This window comes from Tauraco erythrolophus, chromosome 5, assembly GCF_009769465.1.
Source record: "Tauraco erythrolophus isolate bTauEry1 chromosome 5, bTauEry1.pri, whole genome shotgun sequence".
Taxonomy (NCBI): Eukaryota; Metazoa; Chordata; class Aves; order Musophagiformes; family Musophagidae; genus Tauraco; species Tauraco erythrolophus.
In genome coordinates this window covers 32,858,141-32,881,260 of record NC_141469.1, presented here as the reverse complement: position 1 = coordinate 32,881,260, position 23,120 = coordinate 32,858,141, and the positions used below count along the sequence as shown (strand labels likewise).

At 39.8% G+C, this 23,120-nt stretch overlaps 1 protein-coding gene across 1 annotated transcript in view; it reads right to left on the bottom strand.

Annotated features, from left to right (window-relative positions):
* ABLIM2 (actin binding LIM protein family member 2) overlaps positions 1–23,120 on the bottom strand; it is a 115,237-nt gene that overhangs the window by 54,941 nt on the left and 37,176 nt on the right. The window contains exons 6-7 of the mRNA XM_086612043.1: positions 19,984–20,077; positions 2,688–2,775 (exon numbers count right to left, since the gene is read on the bottom strand). Coding sequence (XP_086468169.1) covers positions 2,688–2,775; positions 19,984–20,077 — 182 coding nt within the window. The remainder of the gene's footprint in view (positions 1–2,687; positions 2,776–19,983; positions 20,078–23,120) is intronic.

Genomic DNA, 23,120 nt, shown 5'->3' with positions numbered 1-23,120 from the left:
TTACTCACTGTACTGATCTTCCACTTCCTATATGTTTGTCTCTCATAAGTCAAATAATAAAGAACTGCATCAATTAAGGGGAATATCCATCCTGGAGGAAGCAGGCAATACGGAATGAACTAATATACTGCACATATGTATTGAAGAGAGGATTATGAACTCTAGAAACGTAAGTAACCATAAGTGTGAGAAAGAAACTTAATAATTTTGCACTAGTCAAAGGAAAGTAAAAACTTTTAAAAAGTTGAACACAATGTTCAATATTCAGTGTTCAATGGAAATGGAATGCATGTAACTATATAAAATAAAAGAATTATTTGTAAATTTTAATAGTAAAAAGGAATTTTTATGTTTATGTCAGTCTGAGCTCGGACAAGCCACAAGCTAAAACTCCACACGGTTAAATAATGTGAGTGCACTGCAACTTCTGCCTGACTAAATGGGAAGTTGAGAACTTTGTGTTATAAATATTTAATGTTTATACTGGGTGGAGAGCACCAAGAAGATTTATTGGAAATACTTTGTTTTCACAGCAGTTTGATAGTTTTCTAACCAGTGGATTTTGGAAACAAGATAGAAACAGAAAGTCTATTTCCCAGAAGACAGATGGAGGTCATTAGAATTTGTTTCACAAAAATAACCCAGATGAACACAGACTCAAGCAGTAAAAGACTATAAGTACAGACCAGATAAATTATGTTTACTAAGTTATTGAAGTTTTTTGGGACTGAAGAACTAAGAAACACCTTTATAGTACCTTTAAATTCAATACTAATTTATCTTCCAATTATGAGCGGGTCTGAGCTTGCCCACTGAAAGCGTTTGTCCCAAGTGCTGCATAAGTTGATGTAAATCTTCCTGACGGTTTTAAGAAGTATTTACATCAACTTTTTTTGAATTACTCTTATCTGTAGTCAAGCAAAACTGGCTGGGAAACTTTTTCACACAGAAGAAAAAAAAAGTCCTTTCACCCAAAAATCATCTGCTGGGTGACCACTGACAACTCAATTTCTGCTAAGGAACATGCAACACCAAAAGGAACTTTACAGTAGTTTATTAGGAGGATGAAGAATAAGTTCTAGAACCCTGGGGTCTGACATTTTTTATTATGTAACACATCAGGTCAGGCAGTCTAAATACCTAATCACAGATCTTTCATGAAGTTAATACCAGTTTCTAATAGAAACTGCTCTTCATGTAAAGACAAAAAGTGTAGGTTTGTAAGCTGGTACAAATGTTTCATGCATCAGAAAATAAAGTGAGTAAGGTGCGTCCAAATTAGCAGGACCTGAGTATATTTTTTGAACAAAAATCAGCACAAAACGTAACAAATATCCACTCTTATAACAAACTGAACTTAAAAAGAAGATTCACTTACAACCCAGTTTCAGATGGTTTGAAATCTAGAAATGAATTTGCAGTTTGACATCTTTTTTTAAAGCATTGATTTCCCAGAGGAGTTTAGCACTGCTAAGCTACTTTGCAATTGGAAGAACCGCAGCATTTTTTGGCTCCTGAGGGAGAATCCATGAGCACAGACAAGGATCATTATGTCCTTTAATGAGCTAGCTCTTGTTGCAAACCGAGGTGACAATAAAATTGCCATTTTAAATAACGTACTAAATTATAATTAGATATTACTGAGACCACTGTTGTGTTTTAAATAAAGTCTAACTTTTCCAGCTTAATGAATGATTTCAAAGTACACTTCTAGAAAACTGTGGACAATCGCAAAGTTGTAACACGGATCTGGCCAAACATGTGATTTTAGGATAAAACACCAGCCTTGCAAGTTCCCACTCCTACTGAATTTCTCTTTTCTGTTCTCCTTTGAAAAGATACTGCCAGTCAAAGACATAGGCAAAAGCCTTCATTTTCTCTGGTGTCTGACTCTGTATTTAACTGTGTAGACATTGTTTTCTTTGATCAGTTTAGTTCAGCTAAAAGTTGCTACATACGAAATACAGATTTTAGCTCACATCTACATTAAATGACTTATTTTTTCCCATCGAATAAGTTATTATGCAAGTTGTTCTCTATTACCCCTGAAATTCCCTGACAAGACTGAATTTCTCTCTGCATAGCTTTCTCCTAAGTGATGCAAGCTTACAGCTGCATAAAGTAGAGGCATCTTGTCTAGTCACGGCTTCAGCTCCCTGGCATCCTCTTCTCCACCCTGAAGGCAGTTCGGTTCAACTGTGGGGAATTCAGGTAAGGACCTTCAGATGTTCTCCTTATACCCAAACGGGCAATGAGTACAGAACTGCGCTTAGGACTGCAATAGCAGCTTTAGGGAACCTGTTGTCCCATATGTGTGTTAACTTTCATCTGGACCATTTATCATTGCAGAAAAATCACTTTTTTTTTCAGGAAACGGACAGTTTTATAATCTTCACATCAAGTATTTCCTCCTGCAGAAAATAACTGCTACTGCTCATCCTTTCTGTGATTCACACTTGCTATTGGATTTGAACCAAGAGAGAAGTAATAGTGAGTAAGAAGCAACAAGGGTTTGGTTTTGCTTCTCCTTAGTCTACACGTTGCATTCTTCACTTGCTTTGCTAGTTATGAAGTGAGAATATGTGCAAAACAGCTCAGCCATGGTAGCAGGTACAGGCAAGAGGGCCACGCTGTCAAGCATAACTGGTTTGGGTTTGTTTTTTTTCATTTGTTTGATTGATTTTTACCTTGAAGATACATTTCTTCTCCTTCTGCAAACATCTGACTGCACCTGACACATCGTGCGCACGTTGGGTGATAATGTTTTTCTCCTGCCTGTTTGGGAAAAAAGGTACAGATGATTAAGTATATGGATCAATTTAGCAGCTTCACTGTGAGGAGTTTTTCTTTCGTCTTCTAGAATATGACTAATGGGAATAAACTAGTTAATGCCAATTAGATCAACAATCTCCTATAACCGTGATGCTTATTTTTGATTATACACAATTCATTATTTAAAATGTAATTATGGTCTTGCCTACACAAAAATGTTAACAAGCAATAGTTAAGTCTCTGAATTCACACAATGGAAATAATTCTATATAGAGAACATATTTTCCCAGAAGACAACCATACCATGTACCAAGTGCAAGGTAGCTTAGGACTCACCTGCAGAAGGAATCTGGGAGGTCATAACCTGGAGCATGCCCTGGAAATTCACTGTATGTTCTTCATGATCCCACTGAACATATACTCTTAACACAGAGAAAGAACCATCTTGTTCCAAGAATGATTGTATCTGCTTTGAGAGTGGCTTTCAAGAAATGGGTACTAAAGCGTTTCCATGAGGAATATGAGTGGTGTGTCTATAGGACTGTAAGTTCAGAGCTGCCACTTTTGGGTACTGTGCACTAAATCTCTCAAGTAGACAAGGCAGGAGCTTTGCCAATATTTTGAGATTAATCCTCATGATTTAATACCACCATTTTAATTGATTACAATAAGAATAGGAGTGGGCCCTAAATTTGCTCAGAACATCTTAGTAACTCAATCTTCACAAATTTAAATTTCCTATTACCTTATAACCCCATTAATTTAAACTGTTCCACCATTGACCTCAGTATGCTTTTCAAGTGGAGACACCTACCTGCTAAAAGGAGCAAGGGCTTGTCTATGTCAGAACATAAATGTGTAACACAGACAAGGCTGAGGTTAACCTCAAATGACTATCAGAAAAGAAAGCCAAGATTCTTGGATCATGGGAGTTATGCAGGACTCCATTTTGGTAGCTTGGCCAAAATTCCATTCTATGGCCAGCAGTGGGCAAATTCGTTCCCGCAGCTCTGGTTCCCACAAGCAAGGACAGCAGCACCACAAGGAAATGTTGGCTTGAGCCAGTGACAAAAATAGCATGCAGGGAGTTGTGCTCTTCTGAGTGAACGACACGGGCCAGCCCCTCCAAACTGCACCGCTACCCTACTACCTTTCAGATGACACTCACAAAACAGAGTTCAACAGCCCGAAGCTCTTGTGTATGCTCACAGCACTCTTCACTCTTCAAAACCCCTGCAGAACCGAAAGCTAATTCTTGGCATCTCCTTCCTCCTCTTTGACGCCACATTCTTCTGTCATAGACAGAATGGCCCATGGTTTACGTAGCTTAAGGTCAATGTCACTTCCATCATGAACAAAAGCTGGGAGACAAAGTAAGTCTAAATCTTAGAGCTAAGTTAAACTAAGTTTAACTTACAGTTAAGCTAAGTCTGACTTCAGTAGAATTTCTCCTGGAGTTAAAAATATGCAAATTTTCATCCATGTAGAATGTCTTATAACCTATGTATCTGGAAAAGGTTGAAAGGGCATTGCATGCACCTTTAAGAAATTACTATCATGTTCTGCCCCACTGTTTTCAGCATGTATATATGCTCTCACAGCAGCGCACTGTAAATCTCCCTTCTATTAATCTAGAAATTTAATACTGTTACTACAGGGATGACTTGTCTTACTCTTTCACTGACTGAATGTCGAAGCCTTCAGAGGTATTTATATTAAAGAACACAATCTGTGTCTGGGGGCTATTTTGCCATTCACAGTATCAAATACAGGAGTGTGATAAATTTAAGTTAAAGAATCACTGCTTTTTCTTCATCAGTGTTAACTTTGTTCACCTCTGAAAACCTTTTGCTGTATCTTCAATCAGCAATAAAGAGCAGCAATGTATCACATTGGAGTTGCCATTTTGAAAATAGTTTTGTTCCAGTCCACTCTTCTTTTTCAGGTATCATTTGTGCAGACTGCTGGGTGATTTCTGCAACTTTAGACATGGAAGATGGTCACTACTACCTATGTTGACACCTTAAAGTATGAGACCATGGAGTATCGGCACCAGGTTTAAACCTCAGGCTTAAAATTGCTTGACTGAATGCAGATGTTTAAGCACAGAAGGTCATTTAACTATCATGAGATAAACATAAATTTGGAATATCAAGTTGAAAAGAAATATAATTTCCCTTGGAAGATTTGTACTGCACAAGCATTGCTAATGCAAAGCATAGCCTCAATAATTCAATTGATTTAGCACAGCTGATACAATTCCCAGGCTAACACTCTCTAGAGGAATTCAATTACTCCTTTGCTAAAATAAACTCTCAGAACACATTCTCGGATAACCTGGATGCATCACAGAATAAAATCAATTTCCCTAAATTTAACACTACAACCAAATACATCTCTTTAACTCACTCTGTATAGTAAGTAATATCTAGTGGCTGTAGAACAGCACAGAGAGACCTCTTTTTGTAACTTAGATACAAAAAGATCAGGAGGGAAAGGTGTAGTGATCCTTTTGTTGATGCTCGCACCAGCATAACTCAAATGGATTTTGCATAATTACCTCTGAATTAAAATGGGACACACTCAAACTTTTCTATATGAACTCTAAGTGCTGATAGTCTTCTTTGTTCCCCCTTTTTAATAACCAAAGCACAGAAGAGAAGACATAGCAGACTCTTCATCACTTTAAATACTTAAAGCAGATCACATCATCTTTCTAAAGGAGAGGTGATAGCTGAATTTGAGGCTAGAGACTTGATGCAGGAATTAACTAAAAATATTCCCTGATATGTTTTTACAGTTGGCCTGATTAGATCCCATAAATTATATTCAGACCTGGGTGTGTTGGGTCTGAATGCAAACTATAACCCCACTTGGGTACATGCCAAGGAGGCTTTCACCAGTGCCCTTTTCTCCTCTCTCTTCAGACTATTGCAGAGGCTGCATCTCATAGACGAACAATCAGTTCCAGCAGAATCCAGAAATTTTAGAAGCTTAGGGCAGCAACTGTTTTATATTTTCAGTTTAGTTGCAACGATGGACTTGTTATTTTTTGTTTTCTTGGTTATATTGATGTGATGGAGTCTAATGCACCAAACAAATTCCTAACCATATGGTTACTTCTTCTTTGCACAGTTTGAAAGCATAGTTTGACAGATTGTTGTCTCAGTGTTTAATAAAATATCAACACACACATAGCACAGAAGAAGCAACATTCATCTCTGAGAGATCTCTTATGGTTCAAGTGGATTGTAAGAAACCTTCTCAATATCCTACACTCAATTCAGGACTGCATGAGTTCTTTGTGCCCAGGCATCCAGATGCGAAGATAGTATTATTATGAAGATCAATTTAAAGATTAATTCTCAACTAAGATTTCCTCAAACCTGAATAGCAAAGCATGTCCTTAGGAACACAGTACACTACCAACAGTTTAATTTCTCTCTAAGTGACTACACAAGCTCTCCACAATCACCGAGTCAAAGTCTTAGTGTGTAATTTCAAGGTAGAGCTAAAACAGTCCTTAACACTCTGAGACAAAGTATTAAGGATTACTCCATTCCCTTTGGGTATGAGGGACTGCTTTGAATGGTAAGTCTCCTCTGCGCAGCAGGCAGAGCCTTCTGGGCTGGGTCAACGTGAGGAATGCTCTCCCAGCAGAGCCAAGGACCTCCTCATGCTCCCTGCCCGAACCATGGAGGGCACCGCAGTATTGCTACCTGTCCCACAGCACATCGACGAGCAAACCCATGCTTCACTTAAAACAGGATCAGAAACCTCTGCAACAAAGTACGTATAACCACCTTTTCTCATTTCTCATAACTTGAGGGCTTGAACTAGATAAAAGAAGAATGAACCTAATGCGACAAATATGAATCACATAATTTAAAGCATAATTTGAAGACAGTAAGGGGGTGTTATCCCAAAGTCTTCAGAGCAGTATGAACACCAGGTCTGGGAAACATGCAATGCTAGCAAAACCAGAGTAATTCATACCAGAAGGAATAATCTGAAGTAGTTAAGGTTGGACTTTAAATTAGCTGTCATCACTCAGAAAAGGTAATACATTATTGCAGACAGCTCAGTGAAAATCTCTGTTTATTCTCTGGGTATGGCTGCAATAACTGATGAAGTGGTAGAATATATAAAAGATGATACGTATAATAATTGTAACTCTATCAAAATGACATTGCTTGTCTGGCCTCTCATGTCATTGCTAGGAGTGTGATTGATGTAATTTTTTACTGCAATTGATGAGTGACAACTGCTTATGGACTGACACGTGAGGGATTGAACCAGAGCAGCCTAGAAGGACCTAGAAGGTCCCTTCCAACCCTAACCATTCTATGATTCTATGATTCTAGAGCTCAAAGCACAAGCTGAGTCCTGGAACAAGACTCAAGATTTCTGATGATTCTTTCACCAGTGAATTCTAAGTACATCCCATCTCACCACATTACTCACTTAGTAAAGTAGCTAGTAAATCATAGAACGGTTTGGCTGGGAAGGGACTTTTAAAGGTCATCTAGTCCAACATCCCCTGCAATAAGCAGGGACATCTTCAACTAGATCAGGTTTCTCAGAGCTCCATCCAGTCTGACCTTGCATGTTTCCAGGCATGGGACATCTACCACCTCTCTGGCCAACCTGTTCCAGTGTTTTACCACTCTCATTGTAAAAAATTTCTTCCTTATCAAAATCTACTCTCTCTTAGTTTAAAAATATTACCCCTTGTCCTATAACAACAGGCCCTGCTAAAAAGTTTGTCCCCGTATTTCTCATAGTACTGGAAGGCTGCAATAAGGTCTCCCTGGAGCCTTCTCTTCTCCAGGCTGAATAAGTCCAACCCTCTCAGCCTTTCCCCATAAGAGAGGTGTTCCATCTCTCTGATGATTTTTGTGGCCCTCCTCTGGACCCACTCCAACAGGTCCATATCTTTCTTGTACTAAGGACTCCAGAGCTGAACGCAGTACTCCAGGTGGGGTCTCACCAGAGCAGAGTAGAGGGGCAGAATCACCTCCCTTGACCTGCTGGCCACACTTCTTTGGATGCAGCCCAGGATACAGTTGGCTTTATAGGCTGTGAGCACACATTGCTGGCTCATGTCCAGCTTTTCATCCACCAGTACCCCCAAGTCCTTATCCTCAGAGCTGCTCTCAATCCTTTCATCCTGCAGCCGATATTGAAACTGGGGGTTGTCCTGACCCATGTGCAGGACCTTGAACTTGGCCTTGTTGAACATCATGAAGTTCGCACGGGTCCAATTCTTGAGCTTGTCCAGGTCCCTCTGGATGGCTTCCCACCCTCAGGCATGTCAACTGCACCACTCAGCTTGGTGTCATCTGCAAACTTGTTGAGGGTGCACTCGAGTCCACCATGTTATTGATGAAGATATTAAACAGTACTTGTCCCAGTACGAACTCCTGAGGGACATCACTCATCACTGATCTTCATCGGGACACTGAACTTTTGACTGTCACCCTCTGGATACAACCCACCAAGCAGTTTCTAATCCATCAAACTGTCCACCTATCAAATCCATATCTCTCCAATTTAGAGGGAACAAAGAAAGTAGGCAAAATCATTTAATGTGTTAAATAAACTCGTAACTATTTGGTTCCTTTCCTGAGAATGAAAAGTTTTCAGTAAACTTTTTCCTGATAAAAAAAGAAATTATTTAAAAAATCTGTTTCGTTATCAAAATGCACCATGATAATGGATATCTTTTACTGCTGAGAGTAAAGAATTTGTGGAAGTGAGAAAAGGTTAGACTGCTGCAATGACTCAATTACAACAAAGAATATTTTCCATTTTAAGGGTATAATCGGTTGCTGTAATAGTGTATTATTACCACAGAGCATTTGTTATTGAGGTAGGTCCAAATCCTGCCATTCTCATACTCTAAAATCTCCAAATGAAGTCCTGACTGTATCTTATTCTGAACAAACATAATGGAAGACAGCCTACAAAGCACTGAGCCTGCTGGTATGCCAAGGCACAGTGCAGTTGCATGACCCAGAAACAAAGCCAATAGAAGACTGGTATAAAGCAATCTTAGTTAAAAGCTTTTCACATGGAATAAATTTGTCGCAGAGTTGGGTAACCACCAGACAACCACCTGTTCAAGCAAAAGGAAACATAAGAAAGCATAAAAGCAACAACAACCAATAAGCCTTTCCATCAGGCAGCTTCTCACCCTGAAATAAAGGGCTAAAGCTCTTCTGAAAGACATACAACTTTGCTGCTAACCGTTTAAGTGGAAGGGAGTTACTATTTGGGATGGGAAGGGGAAAAATACTTAGGTACTGTAGTGATGGGTAGAAGTTTAAAACTTCAGTTAGACAATAAATTACACTCTTTTCTATACCATGTCTCCATTTCCTGATTAATTTTCATTCACATTCATTTATTAAAGGGCACTGAGATTTCTTCAGGTGCACTTTTTAATAGTAGAAATATAATTCAGTTTAAAGTCAAGAAGAGTGCAAGTGCACCACAGAACTATAGAATAATTCAGGTTGGAAAGGACCTCAGGAGGTCATCCAATCCAACCTTCTGCTCAAAGCAGGGTTGATGTTCAATTCAGAACAGTCTGCTCAGGTATTTGTCCAGTCAGATATGGAAAACTTCCAGTGACGGAGTCTGCACAACCTCTGGGCAGACTGCTCCAGTGCTTAGTTATCCTTACAGTTATTTTTTTGTTGTTGTTGTTTTTATCCAGTCAGAACTACCACTTCCCCTTTTTAAATTTATAATAGTTGTCTCCTGTTCTCCCACCACGCACATCAGTTAGAAGCTTATCTCCACACCCTTGAAGGCCTCCTTATAGGTATAGCAATGCTGCTATTAGGTCCCCCTGAAGTTATCCCTTCTCCATACTGGACAAGTAGAGCTCCCCAAGCATCTCCTCACAGGAGATGTACTCCAGCCCCTCAACTATCATGGTAGCCCTCCACCGAACTAGCTTCAGTTAATCAGCATCTTTTGGTATGGGAGGGCACAAAGCTGGATGTAGTATCCTACACGTGGTCTTGCAAATTCTCAATAAAAGGAGTCAACTTCAATCTACTGGTGATGTTCCTGCTGAAACTGCCCTCCATGGCACTTATAATTGAATATAAGACATGAAAATAAATCAAGATGTGCTTGATGTACATTATACTGAAATCAAGACATAACTCCTTGATAAATGAATCCCCTACCACTTTCAGCTTATGTCCATGGATTCATGAGTAGATCTGACGAGAAAAACATCTTAACAGTGGGTAAGGGAAGTTCATTATCTATCATTTTGAATTCAACATTGAGGAGTACATACCTTCACTGCGAAATCTTTTCAGAGTATGCAAATCGAAAAAGGCAGAAAACCACTGAACTCCTTTAGTTGACATTTAATTAACCCTGTTTTTATTTCCTCATTCATTCTCTAAATGACTGTTTTTACTGTGGCATTAAACTATTATGTGAATGAATTGTTCTTAGGTGGTGGAAATGTACAGGAAGCTGATAAGGAAATACAGGGATAAGAGGGAACTCCAGATATTTTTCTTCATGAAATTTAATAAAGTTTTTGAACAAGATACAGCATTTCAACTTTAAACAGCTCAACCAGTCACTGCACTGATTTATGGAGGCAAATTCACAATTTCTCTAACTAAATGCAGTTCCCTGACTTTGGCTGAGCTAAGATTCTAGTTCCTGCTCCCAGAACTAGACTAGTTATTTAAAAACTCTCTGATCTAACAGCACAAAACTGGCCCAGAAAATCTTCCTATTAAGTTATTCCACCTACTAGGCTGAAATCAGGGGTTGTTCTTGCTTATTCACACCTGGTAACATAACCCTCTCATTCTTGACCTGTGCTTCCACATGAGGTTGTACGATGTGGGTTTAGCCCTAAAGACCGTGTAAAATCTAGAGCCCATGTGTTTGTCCTCCTGTCTTTATCTCAGAAATACCCTGGAGAAGGTGCACAGCATTGCACCATCAAGTGTTGTTCAATGGCCACACGCTCATAACTCTGCCATTGCATCCATCCATTGCATATTTTTTTCGTGGACTATACTTGCTCCATAAATTGGATTCTATGGGGTATTTTCAAAATAGAGTGATGATATTCAGAAAATCAGATAACTTTTGCTGCTCAGAGTAGAAGACACTGCTTAGTTACTGGCTTCAAGTGTAACCACATAAAATCTCCATTCACATTTATAATAAAGCCAGAGTTTTGCATATGCTGTGGAAGAACTTGAAGGATTACTCAAGTAACAGTTGTATACAATACTGGTTAAGTTAGTACTAACAGCTGTCATGTCATCTACTGGTTATCGAGGGACAGGCAACATTATCAAGGCAGAGGTATTTGGCAAAATATCCGTTATCTGTTATACAACAGTGCCAAGGAGAGAAAAGTATAAGAGCCAGGACACAAAGAGAGAATTATATGGAGGAAAACTCTTACTAATTCTCTTAGTCACAGTGGACCTGACTCACCACTGAGTCACTCCAGCAGTGTGCCAGGGCAAATGAACCATTTTCAATGGGGTTTACACGAGCGTAACTGTAGTGTAATGTTTTGGATCAATCCTGCTCCTCATCTTCTCTTACTGGATTCATTTATCATCGCACTAGACGCCAAGAAACAGTCATGTGAAACGTTCAACACATGCACCTGCAGCATTACTTACAGCTTTAGCTGTCTCACACGTATGGTTATTTCGTATTGTCTTGCTTCTGGCTCATCCCGCTGCACTTTGCAGAGCCTTGAGACTTCCCACCCACATTTGAGTCATTTTTACCGCCTCCCACACACTCTTTATTCTTCCAGGTATAAAGTGCAGATTGAATGTAACAACAGGGACATTTATTTCAGAATGATAGTAACTTGCTATATACTGGACTCTCAGAAAGAGAAGTTTTTAACGCTTGTGGGAGAAATAAAAAAAAATAATTAAAAAACCCTAAAGGGAATAACTAAGAAAAAGAAAGACCAGAAAGAAAAATCAGCACAATTATAACTGTAATCTCATTCTGTGACATCTGCAAACAAGTTCTGACTCAGGAGCAAATTCAGTCCTGCCACAGTCAGGTAAAAGCTGAAAAAGGCCAACTGTGTGTTTTTTCTACAGAATTTGGTACATGATATTGTAAACCAAAATGGTCTGTTATGCCTAAACCCACTGATTTTGCACTCAGTTGCTTTTGTTGTACAATGAGTGATCTGCCCCTTTTGTCTTTTTCTTCTCAGCTTTGCAAATTTTTCTTGCCACCCACTGAGACTGGAAGAGGCTTCTGTTTTCCATTTGCTCAACAACCTCCTCCATTTCTTTTCCACTTTCCTCTCCTACTCCTTAAAACCCACTTACGGGCCAAGACAAGCTGCAGCTGGCTCTCACTTCTGCTATCCCTTGATAGGGGAGAGGGAGCAAAGGAGAAAGATGACTTGCAGACATATTACTCTTCCTTTTTGACTTTGCAGCTGCAGATTTAGACCCTCTCATTTCAGATGGGAAGAAAGAAGCTACAACTGACACCGAACGGCCCTGGAGAGGCAGCACGATTTATCAAATGAAACCAGCACAGCTCTTTTCACGCTAGTTATGGTGATCCAGGCTACAAACATTTGAGGACAAAAACCGTCTCTCATTTTGTGTCTGAATAAGGAGTGGTATTTTGGATCCCCAAATTCAGCTGGGACTGGAAATGCTGCTTTCCTATGCAGAACTGACATTAGTAGTCCTTCCTGGAAGCAGGAAGTTGCTACATTTCCAGTGCAAGGTACCATTCAGATGTTCTTACTTCAGGAGGAAAAAAGAAATTTGAAGAAGCACAAAAAATGCTGAAGGTTGGGAGGATGAAAAACCTTAAAGATACAAGAAACGAGTCACACAGGCTGCTTTCCTGCTATTAGCAGACACATTGAGACGTTGTCACATGGGCCAGATACTTTATCAACAAAGCCAATTGTTACTAAGTGCACTAGCTGCTGCACCACTGTCATGGTTACAGGAGAGAGCTGGAGGGAAGCACTTGTGCTGTTGGCTGGATCACGGGTAGGTACAGGGCACTGCAGAGCCGTGGTCTGGCCAACTGCTGCGTGCCTGAGGCATGAATCAGGAGACCACCAGAAATGAGAGAAATTATGCAAAGAAATAGGATGAGGAACTCAAGACATTCAAAAACTGCAACGTTTCACATTGTGAAAATACTCAAATGCCGGCAAATAGTACTAGATAATAATGCATCACCACAGCAACACATCGCTTAGAAAGTCATTGTAACTGGCACACCATATGCTGTCTGTGTCTGAGGCTCACAAGGTATCGAGGTGACTATTGGAGTCACTGCTTGTATGCTTTAATCAATCAACTACAACAGTTTAAACTAGTTAATTGGTACTACATTTTTGCATAATGGGAAAAGGCAGCGGACACCATTCACTTGTCTGCCAGGCTCAAGAGTCAAACTATGCACTAAAACTCTAACATGTACAAAACCACACAGGCACAAACGCACAGCTGCACTACTGGGGAGTCCTTTCACACATACGAGAGAAATCCTCAACAAAAAAGCAAGTAAGCAACCAAAAAAAAAAAACCAAAAACCACCAAACCAGAAAATCTGCAGTAGTGATCCTTTCTTCTCTATCAACCAGTTTCCCTCAAATTCTGAACTTCTCTTTTCAGGTACTCAGAAACAGCTTGCAGAACCCCTTACTTTGGTAAAAATACAACAGGCTTAAGCTATGACCAAATGCTACTCGGTGCATTTCCTCAATAAACCTAAAAATTGATTTACATGGTAAAAACTATGCAAACAGTTCATTTTTCTTTTCCTGACATGTCAACAATTGTGAGTTTTTAACAGTTCAGATAATAAGATGGACAGGTGTAGCTCTGTAACTCTGGAGAGAAAAGGTGGCTGAAAAACGGAAAGGATGAGGGTGAGAAAAAGATAAGGTGAATGTAAACCAACACAACTGGGCTACAGAAAAGGCTAAAAGCTAAGGTCAAAAACATTTGCATTGCTATTTATATGCTTGTTGATAGTATTTTTAATGATCCTTGTTTTAAAGCAGAAAGTCTAAGTCAACTGTTAATTAACACTTACCCAGCCAAGCTCAGGCACTACGCACTGATGATTAACCTGCCTTTGCAAACCAGCAGCCCCCGACAAATGCAAGTGGCACCGAAACAGACCGTTTTCAAGCTGCAGAATGCCTGGCATCTCTGCACACACGACGCATTGAAAGTGTTAGTTAATGTTTCCTACCTTAGACGATTTCCTTTTGCAAGAGCTAACGCTGATTTATTTAGATGTATCTTCTTCTGGTGATGGGAGAAAACGAGCGTCAGGAACAGTTTCTAACTGAAGATTAGTACTGACACTTGGATCCTTTGGCTCCTCTGACAGCCTTCGCAAGGCTGCCCATGCTACTGGAAACCCTTCCTTCGTATAGACAGAGCCACTTTTATTGCACGTTTCAGTATTAATGCTTATAAGCTGCTCAAGTACCTTTCACACATCACTAGGTTTTGTTGTTAGCGAAACAGCAGGGTAACCGACATTTCAGAATGAACCATTCTTCCCCACTGCAGGCAGAAATTTGTACACCCTGCTGTAAAGAATTAGTCTCGTCTCTCTGCTATACTGAGACTTTTGCAAAGGGAAAGGCAATTGATTTACAAAGTAGATGTGGGTGCAAACAAAAGCAGCTCAACCCTAGGGCAAAGCAAAAAACAAACTACAAAAAATGAAATAGTAAGATTCGTGTTTTAATTAATAAGTCACTGAGGTATAAGTGGCATTTAATTGACATATACATAATTGACATTTCTAGTCTCATTCCCGTCTAATGCCTACTGCATTTGTTCCCTTATTTTAAAGTAACATACGGTTATGATTAATAGATTAAAAAAAATATTGATTATGCTTTTCTAGACATTTACACATACATATAACCAGAAAAAATGTTAACCCTTTCTTCCTTCACATGTACTGAGTGCTGCGATGTTGGGATGTCAGATACAGCAGTTGGGCCCATCTTTATGTTTAGTAAGAGATAGAGCTCTTTTCACCAGCACCTGTAGGACACACTTACACCACAGTTGTGTAGCGGTAAATCATGGGACAGTAGTAGACAGAAGTCTAGTCAAGTGCTGAAAATACCTCTCAGTGCTTACAGAAGCAGTTGGGTTGCACGTAAATAAGCCCCAAGAGACTCTTCCAAAAGCATAACGTCCAACGTGCTACACCGTCAACTTTTATTCACATGAAATTCAGAACACCAGCTAGTAGTGGTAGAGATCCAGTTTGTTCATCACTACCAGTACAGTTGGTCATGGAGACCTGCTAAGACCCGCAACTATGCCTGGCCAGCACTGGGCTGTAGTTGCCTATCCAAGCAACCCTCACAGCCTATACTGCATTTGCCATCAAAACATCCCCAGGAGGTTATCTATGGATATGAAGGCTTCTTCTAACAACCTCAGCTTCCTCTAACATCACCATTATCTGAAACAGCAGATGAAGAGAATCTCCTCCCGTCAAATCTTATCTTGCTATAGGCTGTCAATGTTAACAAAGCCACGGAAAAAAACCATACTCAGTGCGAGATATACCAGGGAAAGTACTTTCTTTAGAAACAGTGGAAGGGGTTACTATCACTGCACAAGGCAGTGGTGAGGCATCATTTGGAGTACAACATCCATCCATGCTGAGAGAAGGTGGTTCCAGCTTGGAATCAAACAGTGAGAAGGTCCACCAGAAAAGCCTGGAGATGACTTTATGTGCAGAGGATAATTTGGTTCATTCAGTTTTGCAAAATGAAAGCTAGGAGGAACTACAACTGTTCTCCATAAATTCTCCTTAGAGTTCATCAATTAAAGGGGAGAAGATCAAAAAAGCTGAAAATCAACCTATATTAGAAAAATTAATAACTATACAGAGACCACTTATAAATAGAGAGTTTGCTGGAACTGAGTTTCTGAATATCAGATGTTAAGGAAACCCAGGCATGTTCCCCAGGAGAGGACACAGAGGAGTCACTGGCTGTCACACAGCTCCTCCACACACCTCAACAGCCTTCCAAGCCTCTGCATGGCTTGTCATGTGGGAAGGACCCGGAGGCAGACAACCCTCCTTCGAGCAAAACACAGCTAGAAGACTGATTAAAGATCATGAAACAAATGGAAAATGTTTTCTTGATTGAAAAGAGTTTGTATCAGGCTCTGAATTATCATGCAAAATACAGTATATTTTTAGAAAAAAGGCAATTACACTTATTTTTAATATTTTATGATATGCTCATTAGCACAAGTTGTGATTTTACTTAATAAATAACTGCTTGTGATAGAAAAAGAGAGAAAACTATTTTTAGTGCTAAATGTAGAAAAATAGATTGCAACACATAAAAGGGAAATGGCTGGTTATAAAAATCAGTAGCTTATTATTTTAAAATGTGTTTCCGTGTTATTGCACGATTTTAGCTATTGCTGGACTGGGAACAGAGCTATAGGATAAGCACTAAAATAAAACCCTTTTTCTCCCTAAAGGTTTTCAGTCGCACTGCATTTTAAGTCAAACTATAAAGTAAACTTCAGCCACCTCTTGCTCCCCATTTAAGATGGTAGGTTTATCTATATACATGCTCAGGGGAAAAACATAGCAATTTCTAGGAAAGGACTGAAGCTGCATTAAACAGTGCTCTGTATGCTTCACGAGCAAACCAAACTTTGCCCATAAAAGCAGTGGTGGGCATGGTTTTTGTAAAAAGAACAGCAAAACTGTTGTCTTTAAAGCAATAGAAGAATTTATGGTCTCCGTAAATTAGCTGCTTAGCCTCTTTTGTAGCTTTTCCAGTACAAGTTCCCTGGGAGACTAGGGGCAAGCCAAGGTGGACTGGAGAGGAAAAAAGAAACAAGAAAGGAATTATAAACAGAGCTATCCTGTGTTTAAGCTCATTTACTACATGGAATGAGTCTGGTCTTCAGAAAATGGGCTGAGGGAAGAATTTAAGTATCTAAATCATTGTATTTGGCTGGCAACCTACAAAAACAGCCATATTTTTATTAGTTATCAGTAACTCACACTAGTTGACTCTCCCTTCCTCCTCTGCTGAATAAACACTTAAAATGAACAAGTGTTGGAAAGGGAGACAGTATTATAAAATCTGGGCACAGAATAATTGTGGAAGCAGCTGTCCTCCTGACATTATCACAGAAATCAGAGATGGAAAAAATCCTCTTAGGTCATATAGTCCCTCCCGTTGTCATTGCAGGACTGCTTCCTAACGTAGATTTTCCAGTGCCTTGTCCAATCTTGTTTTAATATGAGCTAAGTGATGGCTTCCAGCAGCTCCCTTGGGAGACTATTCCTCTGCCTAGTGAGTATTGCTGTCAAGATTTCCTCCACTTTAATAGCAATTTGCCCTATTATTTCTGTTATCTCCAGATTATATCCAAGATGGTAAAACGAAATACTGAAGTTTTGAAAAATGTTTCAGGATTCCAGACAATTCCACAAAAAAACATATCTCACAACAAAAAGCAGTCATTGCTACTTTTTCTTTTTCTGTCCTCCTAACCAGGAGATACACAAACATACCAGCAAGCTGGCCGATGACAAACACACACCGAGTTTGATTCCAGACAGACAGAAGAACCAGCCCCAATTCCAAACCTTTTGAGCAAGTCCATCTGCTGCAGACGAGCAACAAATGACTTAACTGCTTTAGCTATGGATACTGTCTCTGTGTTCTTTCAGATCTGCTTGCTCAGGTCATGACTTTTAGTCTAGGTTCCTAATGAAACGAGGCGTGTGTGCTACCTCCTCATCTGACTGCTCTCCATGGTCAACACTGAAACTCAATGGGTTGATTAAGTGATCCCTTACAGAGGTCCAAAGGCTCATGGAAATCACAGGCTGACCACCATGGAGGGAGCCTCGCACTACGAGGAAGTCACCTCTTGACCACGTATACAGGCAGGGGAAACGTAAAGAAAGCTCTCGAGATATGTCATGGGGAAATAGAGGGGATGGGAGAAGGTATTCCAGGAGATGTCATGAGGAACAGGACCTATCGTGACAGCAGAATGCTAGGACAGAGAGTATTCACCCATATTCAAGCTTCATTAGTTTTGTTGCACACAAAACAACAAATTGTTTTATACAATCTTATGGAAAGAAGGTTATAGACCACAAAGTTTCCAGGTTGTTATAACAAGTCTCTAGACATTAAAAATCATTGTACCTGTTCAAGTCCATTGCCTGCTTCATACTAACTTCATCCTATCTTTCCTATTTGAAAGTGACACTATCTGACAGGGCTGTGCTTTTACAGATTGGAAAAGTCCTTTCTCCTCGTTTGTTTTTTTTTTTTAAGGTTTCAGAATCTTGCATCAGCACTTTTTCCACAGTTAAGTGCCACAGACTTCAAACAAAGTTGCTCCCAGCCTGCACTAGTACCAAAGTAAGAAGAGAATCAGTGCTACAGCAACCTTGGGGAAGGGGAGAGGAGGGGGGAACACACATGCACTAACGGAAAACATCCCCTAGACCTACAATGACAGACATAATCAGTCATGGTAAAATTCCAACAACTTTAAAGAATTCATTTTTCTCAAGCTTGTTATTGGTCCACCTATGATAAAAGCAAGGAACTCTCCTCCTATTCAGTCCGCTCTAACCAAGCAGTTAGAAGAAACAGATAATGCCGCACGTGTCCCCAGGTCCCACAAATCCAACTCAGCACTGTTACTATGCAATTTTTCTTTTTAACTTTTCTTTTCATCGTCCACAGAGACAGCATGGACCTAGTTCTTATATCACATCACATGCTATTGTTTAACCATATCGCAAGTAAAATATTACACCAAACAAAAGGGGTATTTTTGTGCACATCTCAAGGCAAGAACCAGGACAGAAAAACACAATATTGTGAAGCCAAGAGTCAGTAGAGAAATTGGAGCTTCTGCTCTTCACCCATCTTAGTATTAATCACTCCCTATAACCTGCTATGGGTAAATGCACCCCAAATTTGCTCTAGTTTTTACCATGACACTTCCCTCTGCATTCACCTCTCTCTTCTTTATCACATCAAATGTAAGTTAATTAGCTTCACCTCCCAAGCCCTCCCCCTCTTACTACCTTTCATTCCATGTGAAAGGCTCACACCTCTGAAAACATGCAGCAGCTTCCCCTGGTCAACCCTTAAATTTTTAAAGCTTTTTTAATGTTTTCTTCTGGTTTGCCCCTCCCACTTGAGAAAGCTGTCTGTAAATAGGGAGAAAGCTGTCTTTATACTCTTTCAAATCCCATGAGAAGCCTGTTTTCTGAGATGTCTGTAAAAACATTTGATAATGGAAAAGCCTCCCATGCCTAACCTTAACACCATACCACACCATCTAGTATGGACTTACTGTTTCCTTTCACTTGCTTCTCAGTCCCTTCCACAGCTATAATTGTCCACCATTTGAATACTTAAGTCTGTGCATGACTCCTAGCAGCTTTCTTAACTTGGGACCTCTCCGAGCTTTCTTAGCTGATGAAGAGAAAGGAGTGAATTAAGCAATCTGGGGAACCATTTCCTAACTCCAGTACTGCTAAGGCTTCACAAGATACAGGGAAAGGGCAGAAAGAAAAAGGATAACCATACACTTAGATACAAGGATAAATTCTATTTAGATCAAAGGAGCATATCCACTTCTAACCGTGGGTCAGTTACGTGGAAATCTCTTTTGTAGAAAGTACAAGCATTCACCTACACTAAACAACCTCCTTCCTTTTTAAAACCACAAACTCAAAAAAACTCTGCAACATAGCTCATTTCTGGGTGCAAAAATACACTGCAAATGATTAATTTTAATTTTTCAGCAGCTTCACCCTAACTCTGGGGAACATAAAACAGAAAGAAAGAGCAGACTTCACAAAGGAATTTACTGTATGTATTAAAATGTGTCTGATAAGCCATTCATTTTTTACTTCTGCTACCTGAATATGCTCCAGTACCACAAATATCCATTTAGGGAGCATGTGTATTATCAAACCATTAAGAGAAGAAACAGAAAAGAATTATTGAAAAACTTCCTCATGTTTCACAAAAGTAACGTTAAATTGCTGCATTAACACTCATTTGTGAGCATATGACTAGACTCAAAACAGCAAGACTCTTTGTACACTTTGACATGTGTTCGAATGACAGTTTCTCCTTACCTCAAGCACTCTTCCTGTGATATACTTTTCACAATTGTCACATCTGATACCAAACTTCGCATGATAGTCCGTTTCGCAGTATGGAACACCATCCCTAGGGAAGAACAGGCCATAAAGAGATTGCTTTAGATAGGCTTACAGGTTTACTGGGAGATTATACAGCTAAAATTTGTTAATGCTTCAACACTTCACAAGGTGTTTATGGACTTTTCCCCTTCCCAAATATTTGTATTTATTAATTTTGTAAAGAATTGTATAGTTAATGAGCTATTCTGGCCCTTGAGAGTCCATCATGATCCCACTTTCCTGCTTTGTCACTGAATTCAGCCATCGCCTCTCCCCTAGTCACAACACTCGCTCTCCGAGACTCTCACACCATTTGTTTTGATTGTGTTTCTCATTAAATTCTTCCACGTGTTTTGTACTCTGGAAAAAATACTTATTTCGATGTATTATTCTTTCCCTTTTTTCTTTATCATCTAATTGTGCGTAGCTTAGACTTCAGAGTAATTTCTCAGTGACTGACTATCTTGACTGTAAATCAAGTTTTGATTAAGTCTACTGACATTCTTGACTGGACTTGTTTATAGACAGTCATGGATTAACCAACTCAAGAACTTGCTCCGTGGAAGCCAGTAATGACTAAGAGACTTCAACCTGAGCAGCGGAAGAGATCTCGCAGTACGTTCATAAATGATGTGAACATTTTTTTTCACCACCACAAGTTATTTAAGGTAGTGTACAATTTAAAAATATGAAGAACAGAATCACAGAACCACAGAATCATTTAAGTTGGGAAAGATCTTTAAGATCATCACGTACAATCCTTAACTCAGCACTGCAAAATCCATCACTAAACCATGTCACTAAGGACCACATTTACACATCCTTTAAATACCTCCAGGGATGGTGACTCAATCACTTCCCTGGCAGCCTGTTCCAATGCTTGACAACCCTTTTGGTGAAGAAATTTTTCCTAATATCCAATGTAGACCTCCCCTGGCACAACTTGATGTCATTTCCTCTCATCATATCACTTGTTACTTGGGAGAAGAGACCAACACCCACCTCACTACAACCTCCTTTCAGGCAGTTGTAGAGAGTGATAAGGTCTCCCCTCAGCCTCCTTTTCTCCAGGCTAAACAAAACCAGTTCCCTCAGCAGCTCCTGGTAAGACTTGTGCTCTAGAACCTTCAGCTTCGTTGCTCTTATTTGGACACGCTCCAGCACCTCCATGTCTTTCTTATAGTGAGGGGCCCAGAAATGAACACAGTATTTGAGGCGCGGCCTCACCAGTGCCAAGTACGGAGAGATAATCAGCTCCCTAGTCCTGCTGGCCACACTATTTCTGACACAAGCTGGGATGCTATTGGCTTTCTTGGCCTCCTGGGCACACTGCTGGCTCGTATTCAGTCAGCTATCTATCGATCAAAAACCCCAGGTCCTTTTCTGCCAGGCAGCTTTCCAGCCACTCTTCCCCAAGCCTGTAGCATTGCATGGGGTTATTGTAACCTGAGTGCAGGACCCAACACTTTTCCTTGTTGAACTCTATACAATTGGCCTGAGCCCATTGATCCAGCCTGTCCAGATTCCCCTTTAGAGCCTGTTGATCTACCCTCAAGCAGATCAACACTCCCACCCAACTTGGTGTCATCGGCAAACTTACTGAGGGTGCACTCGATCCCCTCCTCCAGACCATCGATAAACATACTAAACAGAACTGGCCCTGATACTGAGCCCTGGGGAACACCACTTGTGACCGGCTGCCAACTGGATTTAACTCCATTCACCACAACTCTTTGGTCCTGGCCACTCACTCAGCTTTTTATCCATTGAACAGTACACCTGTTCAAGCCATAAGCAGTCAGTCTCAGGAGTCTTAGCTTTTAATTTGAAAAGTCAGAACCAGAACACTTGGGCTATTGCTCTGAAATGATCTTATTTGTTAATTTTGCATTTAGATCACAATTTTACAAAATTTTATATTTAGATTACTAAACAGATAAATGAAAATAAGTTACTCTAGAAGAAACTGGAGACACTTCTCCTGTTTCAAAGTGCAAATTAAACATAGAATAGTTTAGGTTGGAAGGGACTTTTAAAGGTCATCTAGTCCAACTCCCCCTGCAATAAGCAGGAACATCTTCAACTAGATCAAGTTGCTCAGAGTCCCATCCAGTCTGATCTTAAAGGTTTCCAGGCATGGGGCATCTACCACCTCTCTGGGCAACCTGTTCCACTGTTTCGCCACCCTCATTGTAAAAAATTTCTTCCTTATCTGTAGTCTGAATCTACCCTCTTTTAGCTTAAAACCATTACCCCTTGTCCTATTGCAACAGGCTCTACTAAAAAGTTTGTCCCCATCTTTCTTATAAGCCCTCTTTTTAAGTACTGAAAGGCTGCAATAAGGTCTCCGCGGAGCCTTCTCTTCTCCAGGCTGAAAAACCCCAACTCTCTCAGCCTTTCCTTATAAGAGAGGTGTTCCATCCCTCTGACCATTTTTGTGGTCCATATTTAACACAGTTAAATACATTTAGAGTGCTATGCTAAAACAGTCCATGATCAGATTTATTAGCAGAGGCATAACTTTATTGGACATTTCCCTGGAGAAACATCAAAATTCATTTTATAGCACACAAGTTGGATTGCTTAGAGAATAACCTATAAGTTATCACAATAAGTAATTGCATTAATTGAAGCAAGGATCTTTCTTCTCTTTTTATTTTGTTTGGCACTTAGCTTTTTTTTAAAAGAGTATTTCATCATAACTATATCTTTACAATTTATGGGGTTTCTATTATTAAATAGCAAGCAAAAAAAAAGCACTGTACCAAAACACAGCAGAGTAGCATAACACTTGAGATAATGCAAAACCTTATTTAAGAACACCTTTTTATTAAACTGTTTTCTCAGCCTCCAGTGCAAGCTGTGATATTAAATGTTATACTTGCATTAATCTAAATCCAAAGAATTGTTGAAGGTCAGTGGGACATCAGCTCTGAAACTCCATCATCTCTGGGCACTGGTGATTGAGTTACTTAGCTGTTTAGGAAAATTTCATCATATCAACATACTTCTCTGAAGCAGAAATTAATCCCAGGTGCTTTGGCCAGTGAAAGCCCTGTACCTCACTGCAG